Below are 25,286 nucleotides of genomic sequence, written 5' to 3'. Positions count from 1 at the left end.
TAGAAACCCCAGGTTCAGACTGTTGCTACTAATGTACTGTAGGATTGCTAACAGAAAGTTGGCTATTAGGGCATTGGACAGTACTCCCAGGGACAGTACTTTCCCAACAAAAGGTTTCCGGTTTAGTGACGTCAATAACGGGCGCTCCATGTCTTGCCAAAAATAAAAGCGAGAAGTACAGTGGGTTGGGCCAAAGTAGCGGGCAACTTTGGAAAAACCGTGAAGTTCCAACCCTTCACGTGAGGTTAATTTCGGTTGCGACAGGCGAATAAAATTTATTGTACCAAATATACCAAGTTATGGTTTTTACTTGCTTACTCGTAAAAGAGTCGTATTTATATTCTCGGAAAATCAATCAGGAGGGAAAAGTGGACTCCGTTTTTCCTTATAAAAGTTAGCCTACTTATACTTTCGTGGGCGCTTTCCTTCTTACAGATTCTTATACATCCCAAGTCGTTTGGATTTTACGCACGGTAGGTTTTTCGCCAATTGTACTTTATTTGCTAAATGGCTTAGCTGCATCTCAACGCTGAAAATGTCACAACTAAAGTGACATTCTTGCTAGTTTGCTAGCCGGCGGTATTTTAACGGAGAGAACCAGTTTAGCCATTAGGCATTGACAGCTGTAATGCTTGCGGACGTTGGCTAAAAGTGTTATCAAGTAGGCTACAGAACGCGCAATCCTGGCAAGTAGTTAGTTTATAGGCTGCACACCATGTGCATCGCCCTTACTAGTGAAGCTGTGTAAGCAACGTGCCTCTGTTTAAGTTGGCAGCGTGTTAATTCTGTCATTCATGTACATTGTGGATTGAATGGCAAAAAAGGGAAGCAATGTTTCCTTCTATTTTCAACTACCGTTTCCCGAAATGTATTTTGTTTAGTTAGCCTACCTAGAAAATATGCTTCCCATTTTATGTACCTACACATATCCACATGCATCGGTAATGGGTTTCAGTTTTGATTTGTTGAGTGCAAGCATAGTTATTTATTAAATTGCTTCTTATTGAAACTGTTGCTTCAAATGGTTTCATTTCTTGCTCCCCGAATCACTGGTTAATTCACATTTCCCGGGAGCCCTCCCACTCGGGTCTTCCATTGGCTGTGGAGCTTGCCATTACAAAAACGCAGCGCTACAATTGGTAGGATAGTGTGAAAATCCCTGCCTGTGCAGTCAATCTGAATTTAAAGTGTGGCAGCAGGTGGCGTAGTTGCTTTATTTTGGTAAATCCAAAATCCGTCGACGATTTAGTGGGAAGTAATGAGGCCTGTGTTGTCAGGAGATCATTTGGTTGGCCGTGTAGCGTTACAGTGACAGAAGACTAGCTGGAGCTGTGCTTCCTGGAGTGATATGCTACAAATGGTGTTTTGAACCCTGGTACTAGTGGAATATCATAGTAGTTGTTTTGGGGGATATTTGGGGAATAGCTTGTTTAATTAAAAAGGTGTCCTCATTTAAGTTTTTTGGTTGTTTTGCTCGATACTCTTTGCTACCTTGCAAATAAGTTGAAAGTAACACTGAACTTGTTAATTCAGGAGCTGCACAGTTTTCCTTTTTGGGTAAAAAAAAAAAACTGATCAACTTTGTGTCAGTGATTGACTGTGGGGATGTACTGTATTTGCATGCTGCCTGCAGGGTGGCACGCAGGCTTGATTAATTGCATCACACTTCCCTTTGTTTTTTTTATTTATTTATTCAGGTTTATTTATTTTTATTACGTATTCCATATTTCATTTTTCTTGTTACATCTTACATATTTTATATTACATTTCAGTCATTGTCACTCACAAATCTTTGAACCTTACACAAATATGTTGACTGGTCTTCCTTAAGCTTCCTGTAGAAAGCACCATTGCTAGCCTATATTCCTGTATATAAAGCCGTTCTGGGTAGACTGCCTCTATAGCTTATTTAAGTGGCCTTCTGCCTTTAATGAATGCTATTCCAAATTATGGCCTTCTCAGTGGGTTCTTTTTAAACTTCCTACAGAGATCTCCAAATTTGGGAAAATCACATTTTCTTACTTGGCATCATAGACTTGGAATAACATTCAAATTTAACGTAAATTTTAAATGTTTATTCATTTGAATGAGTTTATTACTCTTGTGTATAGCACTTTTGGTAAATGATTTAACTAAGCCTCAAAGGACTTCCTGGTTGAATAAAGGTTACATTTGTGAGGTATTCCTAGCAATCGAATGTAGTCTGTAAATATGTAAACAACGGTCAAATAATTACTATACTATAGGCTAATATGGCCTACGTCTATTTTCCAATTGGCCATCACATTAGTAAAATTATACAGTGAACAAGTAGCATTATACAAGTTTCTAGTGTACATGCAGAAAACAAAAACACTGCATTCTCTATCGGGAAATGATAAAAGGTGGCTGGATTATAATATTTGTGACTGACCAGGAACTTGTGAACTTAGCTCTTGTGTTTAAAAACAAGGACAGTAAAGCAAAAACACCAAAATAGTTGATGTTTCTTTGGTTGATGTGTATTCCTAATTATGGTTAAAATTTTGTCCACAGTCAGGCCTAGCTGTTTTATGCAGTACTGTAGGCATGATCGCTTCGGATTTGCATTAACATATACACAGTAAAATGTTGTAACACATAAAAAGGTGTTAAATCAACTCTTACAAAGTACATATGATATGGTCCCTATTTGACTCATATGTATTATGTAAGAGTTGAATTAACACTATTTACCGTGTAGACAATCTTAAAGTCAGTTTTCTGATGGATGAGTATTATATTATGGCACAGATTTATTGGCATTTCCTAATTATTGTTGTCCTCCCTCGCCATGGTAATCGTTAAATCAGATTTATGGCTGACCTTCCCTGTTGTGCCGTGCTGCCCCTTTGTTGCAGGGGTAATACAGCGAAGCGAAGGGCAAACTCTTGCGCACTTTCGCTCCGACTCCGCACTTGAGCGTGGTGCGTAACAGGAGCCGCCTCTCGGTTATAAATGACTCGTATGATTGGAGTGAACAGCTGCGCGGTCAACAGAAATACGAAAGCTACATGGTGTCGCGGACAACGGTTGAGATTGCATCAATTTAACTTGCATAATGAATAAAACACGCGCAGTAAATAAGTTATTTAGCAAACTTCTCACTGTTTGCAAATGTGCGTGCGATGCATTCTGTTGTATGGAAAATGCTGATGAATTGGTATATACTTACTAATTCGATTAGCGTTTTAAGAGCGGATTGAATGTTACAAAATCGTTTCGTTTTGGGGAAAACTTGGCCAAATATCATATTGGTGTAAGGAGAGATTGAGTCACGAAGACCATCACGCGTCTTTCCAACAAAAACAGTTCTCTTCCATTGGAGGAGGAGGGGTTATAGAACTATTGGGGGGGGGGGGGTCAAACCTATTTAAAAATATGATATGTAGCCTACCCTGCTACTGTAGGGTGGCTATATGCTGCTCTTTTTTTCGTAGCGCATACATTTTGCAGTTGGGTCATTCTCCTAAGAAGTTCCAATTGTTGGGGTGGGATGCAGTATTTTGCTTTCCTCCAATAGATTCAAAGTGTGCTCCCTGACTGACAATAGCGAGTCTACGAGTGGGAGGAACAACTCGGCGGCGATCCTTCTGGCTTTGTTACGTCTGGGAAGCCATTTTGGAATTCTGTTACTAGTGGCTGAGAATTACACATTGACAACTTGTGAAGTTTTTACCTCTGCTCTCTTGGAAATAACATTTACGGAGGCCGTTCGGGGTTCGGATCATTGGGCCCACCCCCTCTGCGCCGTTCCGCGACTGTTTGTAGGGATGCGGCGAGAAGTTTGCGCATCTTCCTTGGCTGTGTTATTCTTGTACGACTGGATTATTCTCAGAAGAATATAAGACAAATGGACTCGCGGCACAACACGGGCAAGTGAAAGCAACTTGTGATATTGGCAGGATTTATTTTTGAGGGAGAACATGCGTGTAGTGTATCGTTTAGGATTATTTTCTTGGTTCAGTGCGTTTTTCTAAATGTTGCTTTGCTCCGTTCTTCAGAAGTCAATGTTGACAGCGGACGGAACCATGGGCCTGAGCTTTAATGTAATACAAGTGCTCTGGTTATGAATTTCACTCATCTTTATTCGAAACAAATCGGAGTTATTCCGGATTTCGCCATGCGTTAATGAGTAGACATTATGATCCTACATCGAGAATTATGAATATACATGTAGCCTAACGCACAAACGCTAATCGCAATGTGTTGACGGGTGAATACACGGTTGAAGTGTTGCAGCCTAAATTTAGCAACCAGCAAGCAGACTGTGACCTGCGGTTAGCCGTTTTGGTATTACCGTTCGCAGGTATTAATATTTCTGCGTGCAGCCGAGTCGTGTGAATGAACACGACAACGCCAAACAACCGTAATCTGGCATCTGACAGATAAAGCTGGCGAAATCGGACTAGACCTTAATATAATCTGTTTGATACGTTTCAATACTATACAAGCGTCACACTTTGTTCCGAAAGAAGGAGTCAGTGAAAGATTATCTAAAACGTACAATACGTCCGATAAGTGACTTAAATGTGTCGACGGCGTGTGTCTTTTGCCTTATGTTACTGTGTGAGCGCGCCTGCAGGAGTCTGAGAGCGAGTGTGAGCTTCCCGTTATAGTTCAGCCTGTCTCTCCCGTGTTTTAAGTTCATTAGTCTGTGGTGGGATTAGAGAGACCTAAGCAAGGTTATACCACGTGCAAAAGGAATAGTGTGGTTAACAATGGAGGTGTTTGTATATAGGTCTTTAAAAGCAGGCCTTTGAAATAAGGCTTTGTTGCGGCTCAAGCCGTAAATTACTTAGGACATGTTTGGAAATGCCAACTTCCAGAATCTGATACGTCTTCGTGAGGTGAGGCAGCAAGAGTAATCATAAATTGGTGAGCATTGTGGAATTATTTATATTTGGTTTAAAATGGTTTCCCCCCAAACTGCAAAGTGCAGCGCGTACTGCGTTATGATGGCCAGCAACCATGGATTCAAAAATGACACAACCCCAGTGCAGATTTAATCTTCCAACATTTGATGTTCTCATTGTGTGCCCATGGCTTAATTCTGTAACATCTTTCAGCCTGGAAGGTTTTGGGACTAGGGTTAGGTTTGGTCTGTTCAAAGATTGTTGGCCTCCAGGTTACGTGAAGAGTACGGTCAGTGGATTTTGGGCAAGTCGACTTAGTTATGTCCCATCTGTGACCCTCTTCCCCCCGTGTGGTGATTTTGTCCTCCGGTGGAGCTGACAGGGACTGCTGCAGCTCCACCGTTAGTTGCTAGTTGTTGGTTGATCTCCTTTGGAAGCAGATTGATGAAGGATTTCAGCTCCCAGTAAGTCCTGCTTTTTCAGGGGCGGAAGGCAAACTGTAAAACATTAAGATCTCTGAGAGGGAGCGTTTTTTTTAACGTTGGCAGTGCCATTGCTGCTGGCATGGAGGTTGCGTTGCATAACAGTGGGCCTGTATCTGCTGGTGCTATGGCATGCACTAGCTTTAAACAGGTTTTACGTGCAGGCCTCTCTGCTCCTCAGGGTTCGAGCCCTTGTGTAGGCTTGCTTTTACACCAGCATTCTTCTTGGAGCAGACGGCAGTGTACGGGAGATGGGTACAGCTGTGAGTGTGTGTGAGCGTGTGTGTGTGTGAGCCCCATGGTTTGCATTGGAAACTCCATTCTGGTGTGTGACCGTACTGGCAGGCTCCCGGATTCCCGGGCACAGTCTCTTCCCAGTGTGCACCTGGCGCTGCTGTAGTGGGGGCTGGTATTCCACACCTGCTGCTGGTGCAGCTTTCTGCTTTCTGGGAGCACAGATGAGGTCTACAGCGCTGTGTTGGGCAAGGAGAAGCTAGTCGCTAAGACTTCTGTAGAACAAAGGGGCCAGTGATTCACAGCATGTACATGGTGCAGCGGCTTCTGATTCCTGATGTCTTCCTGACGGGTGCTGAGAGACAGGCTGAACAATAATGTCTGTGTGCGTGTGCATGTGTGTGTGCGCGTGTGTGGGTGTGTGTACGTGCGTGCGTGCGTGTGTGTGTGAATATGAGTGTGTGTGAGTGTGCATGCAAGCGGTACGGAGAGTTCCGGGCTAAAGCTTTGCTCCTCCCCCCTCCCCTCCCCTCCTCCAATGCCTCGGCTCTAACAGTCTGATTGAAGAATGACCATGGATTACTCCCGCCTGCACACGTACACCCCCCCGCAGTGTGCCCCGGAGAACACTGGCTACACCTACTCCCTCAGGTGAGCACAAAGCACCCCCCCCCAACCACCCTGCACACCTGGTATTCCCCCTAATCATGTCTGTGGATCATCGTATTTTTTAGTCCTATTTTACTTGTATCGAATACTCTATTGTCCACTCTCTTCTATTCAGATATTACATAATACAGTACTTTATTTTCCATTCTATTTGATTCAAATGTAATCAAAAGAATACCTTATTGTCTATTCTATTATATAAAAAATTAATAGAATATTTTATTGTCCACTTTTTTCTGTGGAAATAGAATAATTTATTGTCCATTAAGTACAGCATAAAATGGAAAATTTCATCACCTCAGTGGTAAACACTGGGAGCATCACCTGGACAAAGGGAGCATGCACTGATCAAATCAGCATCCTTGATAATGGACCAATCGGAGGTTAGATGTGCGGATGTAGCTGACTGCGACCAGGAGATGTTGCGTGAAGGACTTTATGGCTGCGTGATGATTGATGATGTCATTTTTATTCATTTTTTTTCTCTCAAATTGAACCGTACTCTGTTTCATTGGGTCATGCTCTGCCTTTGTCTCTTCAGTCCTGGTTCAGCTCTGTTCAGCCGCCCCCCCGGTGTTTAATGTTTAATTTCATTGCTGTGTTGCGAGGTTTTTCTGTCAGAGTGCTGTTGCTGTCAGAACTGGTTTGCAGATGAGTGCGGTGTTTAAAGACAAAGGGTTTTTTTTCCTTTCATCAGATGAAGCCGTTTGTACCCCCGGTACGCAGGCCACTGTTTATCATCTGTCATTTTCCTTTTCATCTGCACATCCCCGTCAGCGCCTCTTTAAAGGGGCGCGCACCCTGCACACTTCGGTCCCCACGCGCTCTGCGGCGCCCCCCGCTGGCAGCTCTCTGCAGCGCGGCGCGGATGCCTCTGCCGCGGCCTTTATTGTTCTTTAGGAGGAGAAGCCGTGTGCTTTTTGTGATGTACAGCACTGCGTCCGCGGATGGGGGGGGGGCTTGGGGGCTTGGGAGAGGGCAGGGGAGGGAGGAAACCGTGGCAACCTTTGTTAACGGTAATATAAAAAAAACGTTACAGTTGCAGTTTGCAGGGGGGAAATGTCTTGCAGTTTTTACAGTAGTAATCGCTGGCTTTTCGCCTCTGCTGACATCTCCGTTCAGTCTGTGCTGTGAATTACAGGTGTGTGTGTGTGTGTGCCTGTGTGTGCGTGTCTGTGTATTTGTATTAGTGTGCGCGCGCGTGCATGTGTGTGTGCATATGCTGTGTGCACAGGCATCTCTGTGACAGATTTATTTGTATCAGAGACATGAACTGAGAAACATGCATTTCTGAGTGTCTCCTCCTGTAGAAAGCATGCACTCACGCCTAAGAGGAGGGCCACTTCTTCTGTGGCTTTCTCATAAATGAGGGGCTTCCTTTGAAATGGAGCCCGTTCTCATTGTCTGTGACATGGCGCACTGATCTCTGCACCAGCAAGGCAGCAGTCTGTGAGCGCTCGCGGATGGATGTGCCGACTGGCCCTGGAAATAGCCTGCGCGATGCGTTTATGCTGCAGGCATGTGATTCTCCTGCTGGAGCTGTCATATACCTGCCGCAGCCCACTGGGGGGGGGGGCGTCTGTACTGATTACATTCTGCACTGTAGGGTCTGTTCTGTAGTCTGTACCGTAGAGTCTTCTGTAGTGTGTATTGCAGAGTCAGTATTGCAGAGGCTGTACATTAGAGTCCGTACTGTGTGGTTTGTTCAGTGGAGTTTGTACTGTAGTGTCTATACAGTCTGTACTGTAGAGTATGTATGGTCGGTACTGTAGACTCTGTTCTGTAGAGTCTGTACTGTACACTCTATATGGCCTGTACTGTTGGGTCTGTACTGTAGAGCCTGTGTGGTCTGTAGTGTATGTAGAGTTTGTACTGTAGAGCCTGTGTGGTCTCTAGAGTATGTAGAGTCTGTACAATGGAGTTTGTATGGTCTGCACCGTAGTGCATGTAGTGTATGCATGGTCTGTACCGCAGTGCATGTAGTGTGTGCATGGTCTCTGCTGTGGATTCTTCATCGCCCTGTTTTGTCTGCCTGGGCAGGAACAGTCATACCCTCTGGTGTTCCCTCTGCAGTGCAGGGGAGATGTGCCCTTCAGCATGGAGACCAGGACAGTGGCCCACACAGAGACACGGAGTGTGCATGCAGTCTGCGCCTGCAGTCTGGGCCTGCCGTCTGTGTCTGCAGTCTGTGTCTGCAGTCTGTGTCTGCAGTCTGGGCCTGCCGTCTGTGTCTGCAGTCTGTGTCTGCAGTCTGGGCCTGCCGTCTGTGTCTGCAGTCTGTGTCTGCAGTCTGTGTCTGCAGTCTGGGCCTGCCGTCTGTGTCTGCAGTCTGGGCCTGCCGTCTGTGTCTGCAGTCTGGGCCTGCAGTCTGGGCATGCAGTCTGTGTCTGCAGTCTGGGCCTGCAGTCTGGGCATGCAGTCTGTGCCTGCCGTCTGTGTCTGCAGTCTGTGTCCTGGGCCTGCAGTCTGTGTCTGCAGTCTGTGTCTGCAGTCTGGGCCTGCAGTCTGGGCCTGCCGTCTGTGTCTGCAGTCTGTGTCTGCAGTCTGGGCCTGCAGTCTGGGCCTGCCGTCTGTGTCTGCCGTCTGTGTCTGCAGTCTGGGCCTGCAGTCTGGGCCTGCCGTCTGTGTCTGCAGTCTGGGCCTGCCGTCTGTGTCTGCAGTCTGTGTCTGCAGTCTGGGCCTGCAGTCTGGGCCTGCAGTCTGCGCCTGCAGTCTGGGCCTGCCGTCGTGTGCGTCTGGTGCAGTCTGGGCCTGCATTGGTTCTGCGCCTGCAGTCTGGGCCTGCGCTGGTTGCTCTGTGTCTGCAGTCTGGGCCTGCAGTCTGGCCGCCGTCTGTGTCTGCAGTCTGGGCCATCTGGCTCAGTCGGCCTCGTGTCTGCAGTCTGTGTCTGCAGTCTGGTCTGCAGTCGCTGCCGTCTGTGTCTGCAGTCTGTGTCTGCAGTCTGGGCCTGCAGTCTGTGCCTGCAGTCTGGGCCTGCAGTCTGGGCATGCAGTCTGTGCCTGCAGTCTGGGCATGCAGTCTGTGCCTGCTCCTTTAGGGAGAAAAATAAGAACGCAATTTCAGGAATTTTAGTGTCAGAGTTCAGGTTTTATAAGTGATTTTTTTCCTCCCCTTTCATCTTCAGGGCCGAAGGTGTGGCGCGCTGGAGAGGGACAGAGAGGGAAAGAGAAAGAGAAAGTTGGAGAGAAAGAGCGAGCAAGATAATTTTGGAGTGTCGCTGTCAATACAGCTTTTGAAGGGAGGGGGAAAACACAGGATGAGTCCCTGCAAATGGCCTGCGAAAACCACACTCCTGTGTTTATAATAAAAGTAAAATAACAATAATAATAATTATTATTATTATTGTAGTTGTAGTATGTGCAGTTTGGAATATTGCCAACCAGCCGGCATTCCATCTCATGACAGAGGGCGTCGCCCTCGGAGTGTGAGTCACAGGGGCTGTTTTTCCGACATTGCGGTGGGCCGGGAGGGGCTCTTTCCCTGTCCCAGCGCTGCAGGAGTTCTGTGTTCCACATTTTGGGGAACGGTGCGATGCAGCCCCTGCTGGAGGAACAGCCCCAGAGCAGGGTCCTGCAGCGTGTCCATTCACTACAGGAGAGAACTGCATGCATTGCATTACATTACATTACATTACAGGCATTTAGCAGATGCTCTTACACAACTTTTTACATAGCATTTACATTGTATCCAGTTACACAGATGGATATATACTGAAGCAATGCAGGTTAAATGCCTTGCTCAAGGGTACAATGGCGGTGTTCTTCCCAGGAATTGAACCTGCGATCTTTAGGTTACAAGACCGGTTCCTTGCCCATTATACTACTGTACGCTAGTCTTAATGCAGCAGCCCTGCAAATCCGGAAGATTCTGACGCGTTGCCTCTGCTCAATTCTGACACACAGCTGTCTGTAGGTACAGGCTGTGCACTGCAGGGTTTCACTTTTAAGGTGCAGATGGGGATGTAGGGGGTAAATCGTCTGGGGAGAGAACCGTTGGAACCTCCCCCCTGAGTATGCTGGAATGTGGGTCGTAAACACGGAGACGAAAGGCTGGGGAGGTGGTGTAGCCTACTGGTCACGGAGCCCGTCCTGTCACTTTAAGGTTGTGGGTTCAATCCTCGTATGGGGCTTCCATTGTACCCTCGAGCGGGGTGCTTAATCTGAAGCTCTTCGGTGAAAGACCCCGCTGTATATGGGAAGTTTGTAATCTGGATAAAAGCGTCCGCTAAGTGCGTAAATGTGATGTAGTGAAATGTAAGTGTTGCTCATTCCAGACCAGGGCCCACGGTGCTGTGGAGGAGCTGCAGCGCTGGCGAAATGCTAATGCAAAGTTTCTGTAATACAGGCCCAGTTTATGAAAGCCCTTGTTGGAATTTATGAACTTTGGCCCGTATTATAGAAATTTCTACATTAGCATTTTGCTAATTAGCCTGTACAGGCATGAACGTTTCCTTGGCCCTGGGGGAAACGTGACAAATGATTATTGCTGATGTTTGTACTGTGCAGTTTGCTCACGATGAATGGAATTTATTGTATGAACGGAATTTATTGTATAAATAAGTGAGTATTTACAGTGACCCCTACTGGTCGGTCGGGCGCCTGCAAGACAGCCTGCTACGCAGCACATGGAGCGTGCCTGAGTCTCTGCCTGCGTCTCTGCCTGGGGTAGTTGGGAATAGCACAGGCGTGTTTGCTGACTGGAGCTATGGTGGTCTGTGTGGGCATGGTGGGGGGTGGTCGGTGTGAAGATATTTATTAGTGCGGTGTGGGGTCTGGTCTTTTGTCAGGAAGCCGTTCTCAGTGTCAGGTAGCAGTGAGCAGGAGGAGTCCACAGCCACCTGCTGTCCTTTAATTATGGTCTAAAGCCGTTCACCCTTCACGGTTGGTGAGCTGTGATGTGAAATGTAAGTAAGTGCACCGTGGTTTAGAAACACGCAGGTTTTCAACCCAGTGAGAGAGCCTGCTTCATAGAAAATAAATTAATCTGAAATTTCAAGAATGCTGCACAAATTGTGACGGTTGTGCTTTTTAATTTTGCATGCTCTTTAATTTATGTATATAAAAAAATAAATGTCTGGGAAATCAATTCTGAAGTAAGATCCTTTAATGGTCTTCCAGTGAAGCCTGCTGGAGAATTGTGTGGGTGTGCAGTGTGCACGGGTTTCTGGTTTTTGTAACACAGAACACAAGTGTTTCTCGCGTGTGTGCGCGTGTGTGTGAGTGTGTGAGTGTGAGTGAGTGTGAGTGTGTTTGTGTGTGTGTGAGTGTGCGTGAGTGAGTGTGTGTGTGTGAGTGAGTGCGCGTGTGTGAGTGAGTGTGTGTGAGTGTGTCTGTGTGTCTGTGTCTGTCTGTGTGAGTGTGGCCTTTACTGAATGGTGGTGGGAGGTGCTGGAGGCCCGGGGGTCAAATGACAAAAACCGTTGAACCAACCATCTGCTGTGAGAACTCAAGGGAAGAGAGAGAGAGAGGCAGAGAGAGAGAGAGAGCGGCAGAGAGAGGGGGCAGGAAGAGTTGGGCAGAGAGAAAGAGTGATTCAGAGGAGCAGGGACAGAGAAAGGGAAAGAGTAAGATCAGGCATTTAGCAGAGGAACAGAGAGAGAGGGGGAGGCAGAGAAGAGAGAGAGAGAGAGATAATGACAGGGATTTGGCTGTAAAAGTGATGATAATGAAGAGGTGTGATTGTGCTGTAGTCTGTGGTTTTCCCCTCGCCGCCAGCTCTTCCACTGCCCCCCCCACCCCTCCCCGCCGCTGCCCAGGTGGGGCTGCGTGTCTGCCGCAGTGCCCGCCAGTCCTTCCACATGCTCGCTGGGCGGCCCCGCCCCCCTCCTCCCAAATCTCTGCCATTATGTCATTCTGATGAAGAGGAGGGGCGCTGTCGTAAGAACGCTCTGTCTCGTGCCCCGTCCCGGGGCGGGGATGGGCGTGTCTGTGGGGTCCAGCCCACCGGCGGCGGGTTAATTGGGGAACGTTCCCTTCTGTATCGCGCCCCGCAGTCGTTTCCCGTCGAGACGGGGGCGCTCGCGCGCTTTAGCGGTTTAGCGCCTCGAACAAAGACGGCGGACGAGGTGGGAGGGGCCTCTGCCCGCGGCGCTCGAGCGAGCCGCTGGTCGTAAAAAGGGGCTGCTGGTTGGGTATCGATCCCCGTCCCGCCAGCAGTGGAGCCCCGCTGATGAAGAGCGATGCTTCGCGCGGGGCGGGTTAGCGCCCGCTCGGTGGAAGTCAGCCCGGTGTCGCCGTGCGGCTGATGCTGCATTTTCCAGCGCTGTCCAGACAGCGGGCTCCCTGAATATGTTAAAAATTAAAATGAAGAAAAGCTGAGCGGGGGCGTCTGCCTGGTTGTGAAAGCCTAGTAGCATTTAAGCGGTCCGTTAAAAAAAAAAAACTGGGAAACATGCATGCCAAAGGTACGTTGTGTCTTAACTAGAAAAAAATATTGTTTAACTATTATGTAGACCAGTTGAGGCCCCCTGCAAAAAAACACACACGCACACACACACACACACACGCGCACACACACACGCACACGCGTGCTTCCCACTGTCTGTGAGGCAAGCTCCTCATTTTGTCCATATGTTGTGCGATGCAGAAGCAGGTTGCTATGAAGCCTGTCTCTCTTCTCCGACGAGCTGCAGGATAATAATGCAGTGTGCCTTCTGCATGCATGCGGCAGTGTGGGCCAGCTGGAGTATTGAAATATTAACAGTCTGTCTGGAAGCGGGGTTTGAGAACTTCACCCATGATTGACCTTGACAGGCCGCGGGCCCTCAGAGAGTGCCAAACCGTGTAGTGGTGGTCACATCTGCCTAACCGTGTAGAAGTGGGCACATCTGCCTAACCGTGTAGCAGTGGGCACATCTGCCTAACCGTGTAGAAGTGGGCACATCTGCCTAACCGTGTAGCGGTGGTCACATCTGCCTAACCGTGTAGTGGTGGTCTCATCTGCCTAACCGTGTAGCGGCGGTCATGTCTGCGGTCACCGGCTGACAGCTGTGGAACTGGGTCACTGGAGTGCTGCTGTGCGCTGGGTCACTGGAGTGCTGCTGTGCGCTGGGTCACTGGAGTGCTGCTGTGTGCTGGGTCACTGGAGTGCTGCTGTGTGCTGGGTCACTGGAGTGCTGCTGTGCGCTGGGTCACTGGAGTGCTGCTGTGCGCTGGGTCACTGGAGTGCTGCTGTGCGCTGGGTCACTGGAGTGCTGCTGTGCGCTGGGTCACTGGAGTGCTGCTGTGCGCTGGGTCACTGGAGTGCTGCTGTGCGCTGGGTCACTGGAGTGCTGCTGTGCGCTGGGTCACTGGAGTGCTGCTGTGGCTGGGTCACTGGAGTGCTGCTGTGCGCTGGGTCACTGGAGTGCTGCTGTGCGCTGGGTCACTGGAGTGCTGCTGTGCGCTGGGTCACTGGAGGCTGCTGTGCGCTGGGTCATGGGCTCTTGCGCTGGGTCAACTGGAGTTATGCTGTGCGATGGGTCCTGAGTGCTGCTGTGCGCTGGGTCACTGGAGGCTGCTGTGCGCTGGGTCACTGGAGTGCTGCTGTGCGCTGGGTCACTGGAGTGCTGCTGTGCGCTGGGTCACTGGAGTGCTGCTGTGCGCTGGGTCACTGGAGTGCTGCTGTGCGCTGGGTCACTGGAGTGCTGCTGTGCGCTGGGTCACTGGAGTGCTGCTGTGCGCTGGGTCACTGGAGTGCTGCTGTGCGCTGGGTCACTGGAGTGCTGCTGTGCGCTGGGTCACTGGAGTGCTGCTGTGCGCTGGGTCACTGGAGTGCTGCTGTGCGCTGGGTCGGTTGGGCGCTTTCGTCTCTGGCGGTTAAAGGAGCTTTGATTACTGGGCGATGAGCGCGGGCGGCTGTGTGTCATCTGACGGACAGACGGGAGACGGAGCGCTTCGGGAGGGAGGGGGAGAGAGATGGGACAGGGGAGTGGAGGGAGGGAGGGAATGAGGAGGGAAGAGACAGTGAAGAGTGAGAGAGGAGAAGAGCAGTGGGAGGGGTGTGTGCATATGAGCCTGCGCGAGTGTGTGTGTTTGCGTGTGTGCATGCCAGACCTGGGACAAATACATATTTGTTTTGAATTCAAATACTTTTCTGTGCTCTGTTGATCTTGCCTGGTGTAATTGAGCTTGCCAAAGTGACCAGAAGGTGGAGTTTGCGCTTTTTTGAGAGTATTTCATTGGTTCCAATACACCAGACAAAATCAGTAAAGCGCAGAAAAGTATTTGAATCCGAAACAAATTTGTATTTGACCCAGGTCTGGTCCGTGCAGCACATTGCATGATAGAGTACGCGGGGGAAAGCTGTGGCTGGGCTGTGTATCTGAGGGTTGGGCCTACATCATAGTTCAGTTCACAGACATTTTCATTGCAGGGGAGGAGATGCAAAATCCTAGTGCACACACACACACAGCATGCGTACATACACAAACACGCCTGTGCATACATTTGCATAATCTGGCAGGTGCTCTTAGCCAGAGGGACTTACAGAGTGCACTGAATGTCAGGGGCTTCGCATCCACATATTGGCAAATAAACTCTCAAGACTGGTAACTCCTGTCCACACAGTTCAGATAGTTATTTTAAAGGGTACGTGCAGCGGGAGTTGGGTGGTTGTGTTCAGCGCCTGTTGCACCATGCATGCACACACAGAGGGAGTGCTTTGCATGTGTTTTGATGGTTTCTGTGGCAACTCACAAAATAATTCAGTGTCCAGAGAGGGGTGGGGGCGAGAAATGGGAGCTGGGTTTTTGTCACACAAAAGCAGAATTGTGGGTGGTGTGTGGTATGAATGCAATAATCATTGATATGAACCCTTCCCAAACACCGCCCCAAGCTGCGGTGACTTCACACTGTTCCCCTTTTTATACTTAGCTTCGCTGGCTCCTCCAGCCTGGGGCGTTTTCACTCGAGTTTCGGAAATGGCAGAGAGGGGAGGGGAGGGGAGGGGGGTGTTGGCACTCATGTTTTCCCTCGCAGACCCTCCTCCCGTCCCTATCCCCGCCACCTGAGCCCCCCCCCCCGCCTTATGCCCAACCCCCACAGCGCGCGTCTCTCAGGCCGCTGGCAGAGACCGAGCAGGCTAAATAAACATGGGGGGGGGGAGGGCAGGCAGGCACCAGCCCCAGCCCCGCAGTCTAAATTACCACACCCCCTCTCCCTCCGCTGATGAGACCCAGCCGCGCCGTGCCGTGCCGCGCCCCGCCTGCCAGACAGACCTCCACTCATTGTGTCTCCGTGGCGCTCGTCGCACCTGCCCCATGCGATGTCACAGCGGCCGGCTTGCGGTGGGCAGAGAGAGGGAGAGGGAGATTACACACCGCCGTAGGCACAGGTGAAAAACAGCGTGAGTTCACACAACGCCACTTCTTTCGCCTTCACTTCGGGAACACGGAGTGGAGTGCTGTGTACACTGTTTGTGTAATTCTATGTAAATACTGTGTCTCCGGGCTGGGAGTAACGAGCTTCAGCTGAGGATGCTTTTGTGCTGCCATTCGTCAGGCAGAATCTGAGGAGGAGGGAAATAGTGTGTGGAGAGTTTTGTCAGGGAACATGTCCACACTTTCTCTTTTGCCTGCTTTAACATTTTTTTTTTAAATTCGTGTTTCTTTAGACCCCAGTTCCCAGTTTTACGAGCGCAACTTTATGAGCAGTGTGATGGATTGCGAGGTTTTGGTTCCAGCTGTAATGCATTTTCCGGATTCTTTTGATAAGTTGTGAGGAGTCGCTACCAGTTTTTGGGTTCAGCCATGCAGCGATGGTAGTTTCTGTAGATGATGAAGCTCTGGTCCCAGTATTTTAGCATGAAGTATGTTTCTCAAAAGGAAGAACAGATATGGACCTAAAGGGAGAAAAGAACAGCTTGATAGATGAGTAAGTAATGACCACTAAGACAGAAGTATAAAAATAAATGAAAATATTTTATGTGAATAGCAGGCTCCACCCTTTAGGATCCATTTCTTTGAGGATTGATTTCAAAAGACGTTTCGTTTGTAAAAATGATTTGGGTGTCAACCCTTAAGAAACGCAGTTCTGGGGGGAAGGGGTTCAGCCATACAGTGAACAGGAAAGCATATCCTGTTGTATGGGACAAAGAGTCCTAACGAAACCTACACACAAATTCTGATGTATATTTCCTGCCAGCATACATTTTTGGAGGAAGAAAAATAAGGTTATCCCCAAACAATACCCAAAACTACGATTATATCCTAGGAATGGAGTTCCCTCTTCCAGAACGGGAGTATTTTTAGTGCTAATTAAATTTATGCAGGGTGGAGAAAGTAGGCCCCTCTTCGACGGGGTTATAAGAGGTGAGAGACTCTGTTAATGTCACTGTGTGGCTCTGTTCGATCCGGTCATCCCATAATTCCAAGGGGCAGAGTGCAGCCTGAGATGCATGAAGTGAGATAAACCAGGAAGAGCCCACTCTTCTCAGTCTTGGAATGATCAAAGCGCTGGTGCATCAGACAGAATCTTCAAAGGCTGAATGTACTCGGTGGACCGTGGGCAGACAAAAGGTTTAAAACCCGCCAGAGATTGGCGCGGATAAAGTGTAGGAAAAAAGCACTAGATATTTCCAGGTTTTATGATATTTTGTGAGGTTCTGTTCTCCTGTGTTGGATGATTAAAGGTAGAGGATAGTGGTTTGTGAGGTCCTTTTGTTGAATGTTTTAATTCAGGGGCTGGTGATTTGTGAGGTCCTTTTGTTGGATTTTGAAATTCATGGGCTGGTGGGTTGTGAGTTTCTGTTTTTGAATGTTTTGATTCAGGGGCTGGTGATTTGTGAGGTCCTGTTGTTGAACGTGTTAATTCAGGGGCTGGTGATTTGTGAGGTCCTGTTGTTGAATGTGTTAATTCAGGGGCTGGTGATTTGTGAGTTTCAGGGCTGGTGATTTGTGAGTTTCTGTTTTTTTAAATGTTTTTATTCACGGGCTGGTGATTTGTGAGTTTCTGTTTTTGAATATTCTGATTCAGGGGCTGGTGATTTGTGAGTTTCTGCTGGATGTTTTCATTTTTGGCTGGTGATTTGTGAGTTTCAGGTGCTGGTGATTTGTAATGCCCTGTTCCCTGTTGTTTTAAGGGAAGGGATGTTGGGTGCAGTTAGAAGCTGAAGGAGCTCGGTAGTCTGGGCTGGCTGAGGTTTTTCATGGCTGTAATCTGATTGGTATGCAAAGCGGAGCGTGCGCCACACCTGCTGTCTGCGCACAGACACACAGTAGAGTAGATTTATGGGCTGTGGTGTGTAATCTGCTGCCAGGCCCGGGGCCTGTTTACCGAGCAGGGCTTTCTAACCTGATCCCGAGCTCTGCGTGGCCTGGTGACATCACACTGCTCTTACACACCACTCTGTACTACGGCTGCCACGGCAACCTACCATGCAATGGGAAACGAAGCCCTGAACCGGAGCAAGGGGGTTATGCCTTCACCCACAGATAATTTGAGAACGCATATCGTGCGTGTGCACACGCTCAGACACGATGAGCTGGATTTCCTTTTTGGGTAGTGTTACAGGAGAGATAAGTTATCTGACTGATAAGTTATCTAGTGCCGCTTTCTTTAGTTACTGTACAAATTGTTGTTTTTTTTTGGTTAATATTGCACCTGGTGGTTATAAATGGGCCTCTCAGGAAACACCGATGTTCTCCTCTGCTGTATTTTGCTCTGGATAAGAGCATAAGAGATGTGTGTGTGCGCGTGCGTGCGTGCGTGCGTGCGGGCGTGTATATGTGTGTGCGTGCATGCGTGTGTGTGTGTGTCTGCGTTTGTCGCTCTCTACACAGCAGTGCAGTGGTGTGAGGACACGGTGGACTGCAGTGGTCACTGGCCTGTGCAGTGCTCTGTTCTGCTCTGTTCTGTCACTGTGCAGCTTTCTGCAGTAAGAGCCCGTCTGTGCATTAGAGGGAAGGGACACTGTGTTTACCTTGTTTCGGTTTGGAGGAGCGCACACAGACCACCTCTGCTGTAGTTCCTATGTCACTTTCGGGTGTGGCTGTACAGGTGCACTCAGGTTCCTCTTCACCTGTACTGTGCCCCTGTCCCCCAAAACCCCCTCCTGAGGCATGCAGAAGGGTCGCCCCAAACACCGCTGCTGGGGCACCTGTGTGCGGACCCGTCTCGTCCCATACTGTCCCGTCCCATACTGTCCCGTCCCAGGACCCTTCTCTGACAGGGATTAGAGAGGTCCAGAGGCCGGGGACCTGGGTGTGTGAGGGAGGTGGGCGGAGCTGCAGGAGGGGCTAAGCGCATAATTGGCTCTGAGGGGGCGGTGTAATCCCTGCAGTTTACGAATGTGGAGAGGCCAGGGATGAGGGCCAGACACAGCCAGCAGGGGGCGCACTGCTACTGCTCCTGTTGGTGGGGGATATCGCTAAAGCAAAAAATAAATAAATAAAGTGCATTTCTCTTAGTCTCAGTCTAATATTGGTATCAGTGTGGTAAAAAACATAGTAAACAGTTACTTTTGAGTCACTCAGTCAACTTTCATAAAATTCAAAGATTCAGGCTCAACACAAATGCATTACATTATATTACCAAAGCATACTGCAATACTGGGAAACATTAACACGGATAAGTAATCTGTAAGAACTCTGTGTTTGATATCTGTGGTTGTAAATTAAATTGGTCATAGTAACAATAAGAATCATCACCATAATCTTCAAAATGATTATAATGATATGAATTATAAGCCGTAATCATGAATGATCATGAAGGGTTGTTTCTCCATCTCCGCTCCCTCCTTCTCGGTTTGAGTTTTTATTTATTTGGTGACTGCTGAAGAATGGCTTTGCTCCACTGTGTCTGCATATGTATGTGTGTGTGTGTGTGTGTGTGAGAGAGAGTGAAAGAGAAAGAGAAAGACAGAGACAGAGAGAGGATCTGTTATCAGTGCGTGACTTCAGGACTCCAGGGTGTGCCAGTGCAGAATGCTGCCTCTATGCAGCCAGTGTGTGGGGGGGGGGGGGTGTGCAGGGGTGTGTATTTCTGATGCCCCGCCCTCCTACACATTAACAGCCCGGGTCTTCTGCCAGTGACCTGCGGGGCTGGCATTCCCGTCGGTAGCTTTATTAGCATTATCTGGGCGAAGGCAGGGTGGTGTTACACTAGGGCTGGTCTTGGTGCTGTGTTAGGGCACAGAGTGTGTCCTAGCAGCTATTCCTGTGCCTGTCAGTCACTGAGCTTCCAGTGATTTTTAGCATTGTGATAAACCTGCCGCCTGTTTTCCTCTCCATAGATATATATATATATATGTATGTGTACTTACATATATATGTGTGTGTGTATATATATATAGTATCTATCTCCATCTCCCCCTTCTGCCTATTCTTCCAACTTGCTTCCCCTCTCTCACTCACTTTCACACTTCTGATCTTGCTGTGTTTTTGACGGGGGTCATAGTGACTCCCTTCCTGTCTGGCAGGGCCGTGGGTATAATGGGAAAAGCAGCAGCTCTTCACACAATGCTGTGTGTTACCCCTGTTTTTTTTCACTATTGTTTACCTGAGTCCCACCCGCTGATCTGTTTCTATAGCAGAGGCCCTTGGTGAGTCCGACAGAAGACAGGGAGGGTCGGTTTCGGCCAGTGCCCCGCCTCCCTGCACCGCTCTGTAGCTGGAGATATTTAAGGGGTGCGTTTAATCTGGCTGCCAGGTAGCTCACCCCAGGTCCCGGGGAAAGAGGGGTGCTGAGGGGTGCTGAGGGGTCCCGCCCGTGCCTTTGCTGCCTGCGGCCCGGGCAGTCACACAGGAAGTTTGTCTTGCGCCTCACGAGCTTGTGTCGCGTTTGGTCTGTGTCCCCTGGTGTCGTCATGCAGGGGCGACTCTCCTGGTCAGTCAGCTGCCTGCAAAATAAAACACAAATAACAATAAAAGCAGTTAAAGATGAACAAAACTATTGGACACTCTTATTGTGGTTTTGGAAGCTGCTGCCCTTGGGTTTGTTTGTGGGGCCCAGTAAAGCCCCGGTGCGGGGCCACAGGGAGGAGGGGACAGTGCGATGTGTCCCCCCAGTTCACCATGTGCCCCCGCCCCCCAACCCAGCTCCAGCTACTCTACGGCAGCCCTGGACTTTGAGAAGGAGCACAAGATCGACCCGGTGTTCGACTCGCCCAGGATGTCCCGGCGAAGCCTGCACCTGCCCGCGACCGGCGGTCACCACGGTGACGACAGCCTGCAGCTGGACTCCTCCCTCAACCACAGCGCCTCTTACAGCGTGGGCGGAGCCAGCCGGCGAGAGGCCAGGTGAGCGCCGGAGGGGGTGGGGCCGGGGGGCGGAGCCAGGGGGCGGAGCACGCAGTCCCTCTCATTTCGCTCAGCTTCCTGAAGGCGGGTGTGATATCTGATAGTTGTGGTCACGCCTGACTGGCTTATTACTCTGTCACTCGTGCTTCCTGTCAGAGCCACGCCCACGGTCATGCCCTTTTATTCATGATGTTCAGCGCATAATACTCTTCCCTTCATCCTCACACTGTTATGTGAGAAGTTTAAAAAATATATACTTCCACACTGGATAGTAGAGTATCAGCCATTCACAAGTCCTACCTACAATTTCCCCTGGGCTTCTGCATTAGAACTGCAGAACTGCAAAAAATTCCTGAATAGCAAACTTTAAAACGAATGTCTTCGTCGTCTTTGTATTAAAACGTGTTTCAAATCATTTGTATTTTAAAAACTGTTAAAAGAGATTTTGTGTATCTGACTCCTCCGCCTGGTAGACAGGAGATGAAGAGCACAGTTTGAATCCGCGAGCGCAGAAACAACCCTCTGTGTGTGTTATGTGCACTGTGTGACAACATCTCCAACATGTTCATGAGAAACTGCAGCAGCCCGGTGGCCGTCTGTTGAATTGAAAATTGACGGAGCTGTAGTTTGAACTGTAAATTCAGAGGAGTTGCCCAAAGCAACAGCGCTGCCAGGTTGTAAATTAAGCCTGCAGTCGTGTAAAATTCATAAACCGAAGGGGCGGTTCAATCACAGACCAGCGGCAGAGATTTGTTCGAGCCTGTTGTGCACTTGGCCTGGTGTACGGAGGTGCGCTTTCACTTTATGACCCCTGCGGAACGCGTGGCTTGTTGTCATAGCTGCGGCCCTGAGGCCACGCCCACCACGGTTGTGCTTTAGGCATGGAGGCCGCATCCCAACTGCAGATAAGGATTCAAACTGGCTTCATCTGAGAGGGCTCACGCAATGTTGCAAACATGTTTTAGGACACGCGCATGTAAATCGAATCCTCCCCTCTGTCTCTGTGCTGCCGGTCACTGTAGATGGTCTGCAACAGAAAATCGTTAATAATAGCTATAATAATAAGGAAAAGTAAAAAGGTTATACCCCCCTTTTCTGTTTACCCTGGCTGTCCATCACTCTGTACTTTTCCTCCTCGCTCTCTCCCTCTCTCCTCCCCTCTGCCTCGCCCTCAGGACGGTGAGGAGCAGGAAGCAGCAGTTTGCGTCGAGCACGCAGACACAGACGCAGACGCGGTCGCAGACGCGGACGCAGAGCTCGTCTGAGTGCAGCACCGTGCTCGTGAGCCAGCGCAGCCGGGGCAGCTGCGCAGCCGGGCATGCCCTGCAGGACGATTCGTGCGCACACGGGCGCGCGGTGGTGGACGGCTCCTGGGGTGAGTCTGAGGGGAGGGGCGGAGCCTCCGTACGCCTGGGCACCTTCACCGGCCAGCCTGCGGGCCACGTGTGCGTCCTGAATCGCTTGGACTTCACTGTGTGTGTGTGCGTGCGTCTTGCGTGTGTGTGTGTGTGTGTGTGTGTGTGTGTGTGCGTGTGCATGTGCGTGTGTGTGTGTGCGTGTGTGTGTATCTCCTGTCTCAGTAGCAATGTCTTCCTGTTCCTTATCCTTCATTTCTAAACCCCTTAAAAACCGTGTATTCTGCTCTAGGGATGTTAACAGTTAGGTGATTAACTGTTAATCCTTAATAAGAACGTTACTGGGGGCGGGGAGGGTGCTTTTGGTGCTTTTGGGATGGCATAGGTTCGCTCCCCCCATGAACGCCAGCGCTGTCCGGGCGAGCTGTGTGACTCAGAGCGTCTCAGAAAACATTCGCGAGCCTCTCTGACTCCCCGCGCCGCCTTGCAGCTGCGTTCGGGATTCCTTCGCTCGTGTACGCTGCGCTCTGCGGTTTGGCACCTGCACGCATTTCTGAAATTTTTCCCCAGTTCTCAAGCCCATATGAAATGTAGTGTCATCCCGTGCCAACTCGTGCCAAAAGTTAAACTTCAGGGAAGCGGTGGGGCACGTTTCTCCTTTCCCGTGCCTGGATTGCGGAATACACCGTCTCGAGAAATGGTGCCATAAAGTACACTTTTTTTTATAGCAAATTAAAAGCACTTTTTCAAGCATGTCATTGATCACGTCTGTTTTTACAGCTGATCTTGTTTTTATTGTTGCTTATCTTTACTCATTTTTAAAAAGATTGTATTCTATTTTCTGCATTCTTGTTTTGTTATGTGTTGATAGTACTGTGTTCCCCTTTTTTAAACTACCTTTCTATGTTTTGTCACGCGTATGAATTTGTGCTACAATTCATCGTTTGAAAATGTTCTGTTCACATCAACTCATTAATATGGCTTCTGCACCTGGAGCAAATCTAGCAGGGGGAAGATCAGTTATCAAACTTTTTTTCTATTTTAAATTTTTCTGCTGGTTGGGGGCATGATTAGACTAGTCGCAGTAGGGAATCCAAGGCGCGTCTGCTATGTGCATTACTCAGAATGCACATTTTAATGTTTGAGTATCCAGTATTGAGAGCTGGCCAGACTCCAGAGTGAGGGGAGCAAATTAATGTCTGTGACATCAAGCCACAGTGTTTCTTTGTATGTGTCTAAAACGGTGTTCTTTGTCTCTCTGCAGGTTTAGCTGGGGATGGGGGCCTCAAAGGTGAGTTCTTACAGCATTGATTATGGCTCAGGTGTCCTTTTTATGCCGTTGTGTCCAAATGCCATTGCCGCAGCTCATCTGCTGTATGTGTCCTCAGCTGACCGGTTTTCCCTGGAGTGTAATGTGACTACGCTTGACTGATACATGATCACTGTGTGTGTCTGTGTCTGTGCGTGAATGCTTGTGTGTGTGTGTGTGTGTGTGTGTGTGTGTGTGTGTGCGTGCGTGTGTGTGTGTGTGTGTGTTTGTTTGTCTGTGTGTGCATGTGTGCTTGCTTGTGTGTGTGTGTGTGTGTGTGTGTGTGCGCGTGTGTTTGTCTGTGTGTGCATGTGTGCTTGCTTGTGTGTGTGTGTGTGTGTGCGCGCGTGTGTTTGTCTGTGTGTGCATGTGTGCTTGCTTGTGTGTGTGTGTGTGTGTGCGCGTGTGTTTGTCTGTGTGTGCATGTGTACGTGTGCTTGTGGGTGTGTGTGTGTGTGTGTGTGTGTGTGTTTGTCTGTGTGTGCATGTGTACGTGTGCTTGTGGGTGTGTGTGTGTGTGTGTGTGTTTGTCTGTGTGTGCATGTGTACGTGTGCTTGTGGGTGTGTGTGTGTGTGTGTTTGTCTGTGTGTGCATGTGTACGCGTGCTTGTGTGTGTGTGTGTGTGGGTGTGTGTGTGTGTGTGTGTGTGTTCAGAGTGGAGGACAGAGCGCAGCATGGTCCTGGGGAATGGAGACACCAGTGTGACGCAGACGCAGACGCAGACGCAGACCTCCATGGCGAACGGCTACATCTGCAGGGACTGCACCATCCTCGCCGAGAGGAAGGAGGTGCTCACGGCCTACTCCTCCACCTCCGCCGCCGCTGCCTCTTCTTCCGCATCATCCTCTTCCTCGCTGTCCCAGTCCGCCTCCAGCTCCACCTCCATCTACTCCCGGGACAACATCCAGAAACACAAGTCAGGTGAGGCCACGCCCCTCTGCACCTCCTCCATTCCCCGGGGGACCCGCCCCCTTAAAGAAACAGGAGGTGTCCAAAAAAAAAAAAAAAAGAACCTCAGACAACATAGCTGTTATCTTTTGCGTTATCTGTTTTTGTGGAGTACAGCTGTTTTGTAGTAGGCAGGGTTTTTTTTTCCTCCCCCCCCCCCCCCCCGGTCTGACCCAGGGTCTGGTCTCTCGCCAGGTGCGCTGGTGAGACTCTCGCGCACCTGTCTGCGTTACGGTGGCCACGCCCTCTCCCGCGCCGCGTCCTTAGTGTCGCTGCTCGTGCAGAGCGTCCTGCTCAGGACGGGAGACGAGGTCACGGGCCGCCAGGGCAAAGGTATCCGCCACGGCCCCGCCCCCTTCCCTTTCTCTCTGCCCTCCGGCTGATTCCTTCAATGACCTTTCACCTCTGACCTCCACCGACCTGGGTGTTTTCCTGCTTTCCGGAAAGTGCGGTTTTTGCAGCAATGGGACTGTGGGATTGATTCTTTAAATTAGATTTGATGCCTTAAACGGACAGTATTAACGATTATGAGCTTTTTAATGGAGGGTCTTTACTTGCTGGGCGAGGAAGTTTCTTTGGGTTGAATGCGGTTGAAATCCCATCTGCGGCACGGTCGACTGAACGTGCTCGTACGGTCCGCCTGAGGCACCGGCCCTGTGCCGGGCTGGCAGAACCTGTGCCGGTGTGGCAGAACCTGTGCTGGTGTGGCAGAACCTGTGCTGGTGTGGCAGAACCTGTGCTGGGGTGGCAGAACCTGTGCTGGGGTGGCAGAACCTGTGCCGGGGTGGCAGAACCTGTGCTGGGGTGGCAGAACCTGTGCCGGGGTGGCAGAACCTGTGCCGGGGTGGCAGAACCTGTGCTGGGGTGGCAGAACCTGTGCCGGGGTGGCAGAACCTGTGCCGTGGTGGCAGAACCTGTGCTGGGGTTTGCACGGTGTGCTGAAACCGACGCCTCCTGTCCTCCGTCTGCGCGCTCGAGCTCCGCCTGCACGCGCTCTCTCTTCACAAGGTGCTAATTAGACGCCAGCCTCCTCTCCGCTCAGCATGTGTCACCGAGGTTAAACACGCTCTTCCTGCCGCTCGACTCGCGGGGGAAACGCACACACTCCCAACCTCTGCACCGTCTGTACTGTGTGTGTGTGTGTGTGTGTGTGTGTGTGTGTGTGTGTGTGTGTGTGTGTGTGTGTGTGGGTGGGTGT

General features: G+C 49.7%; 1 protein-coding gene across 4 annotated transcripts; it reads left to right on the top strand.

Moving 5' to 3' along the window:
- Positions 1–183: 183 nt before the first annotated feature.
- Positions 184–24,725, top strand: LOC135242843 (SUN domain-containing protein 1-like). 4 transcript variants are annotated; one of them, XM_064314094.1, is made up of 7 exons: positions 184–473; positions 6,147–6,241; positions 20,275–20,475; positions 21,651–21,850; positions 23,095–23,121; positions 23,795–24,061; positions 24,284–24,721. In XM_064314094.1, exons 2-7 carry the CDS (start codon positions 6,159–6,161, stop codon positions 24,469–24,471), a joined length of 966 nt encoding a protein of 321 aa, XP_064170164.1. In that variant the 5' UTR covers positions 184–473; positions 6,147–6,158; the 3' UTR covers positions 24,472–24,721. The 4 variants fall into 4 exon arrangements, with proteins under 4 accessions (XP_064170164.1, XP_064170163.1, XP_064170165.1 ...); XM_064314093.1 differs by lacking the exon at positions 184–473 and adding an exon at positions 2,995–3,893 and having other exon boundaries at positions 24,284–24,718; XM_064314095.1 differs by lacking the exon at positions 184–473 and adding an exon at positions 3,933–4,896.
- The last annotated feature ends 561 nt before the right edge of the window (positions 24,726–25,286 follow it).

The sequence above is a fragment of the Anguilla rostrata genome, chromosome 17, assembly GCF_018555375.3.
Source record: "Anguilla rostrata isolate EN2019 chromosome 17, ASM1855537v3, whole genome shotgun sequence".
Classification (NCBI taxonomy): Eukaryota; Metazoa; Chordata; class Actinopteri; order Anguilliformes; family Anguillidae; genus Anguilla; species Anguilla rostrata.
This window is presented reverse-complemented; position numbering and strand designations above follow the sequence as displayed.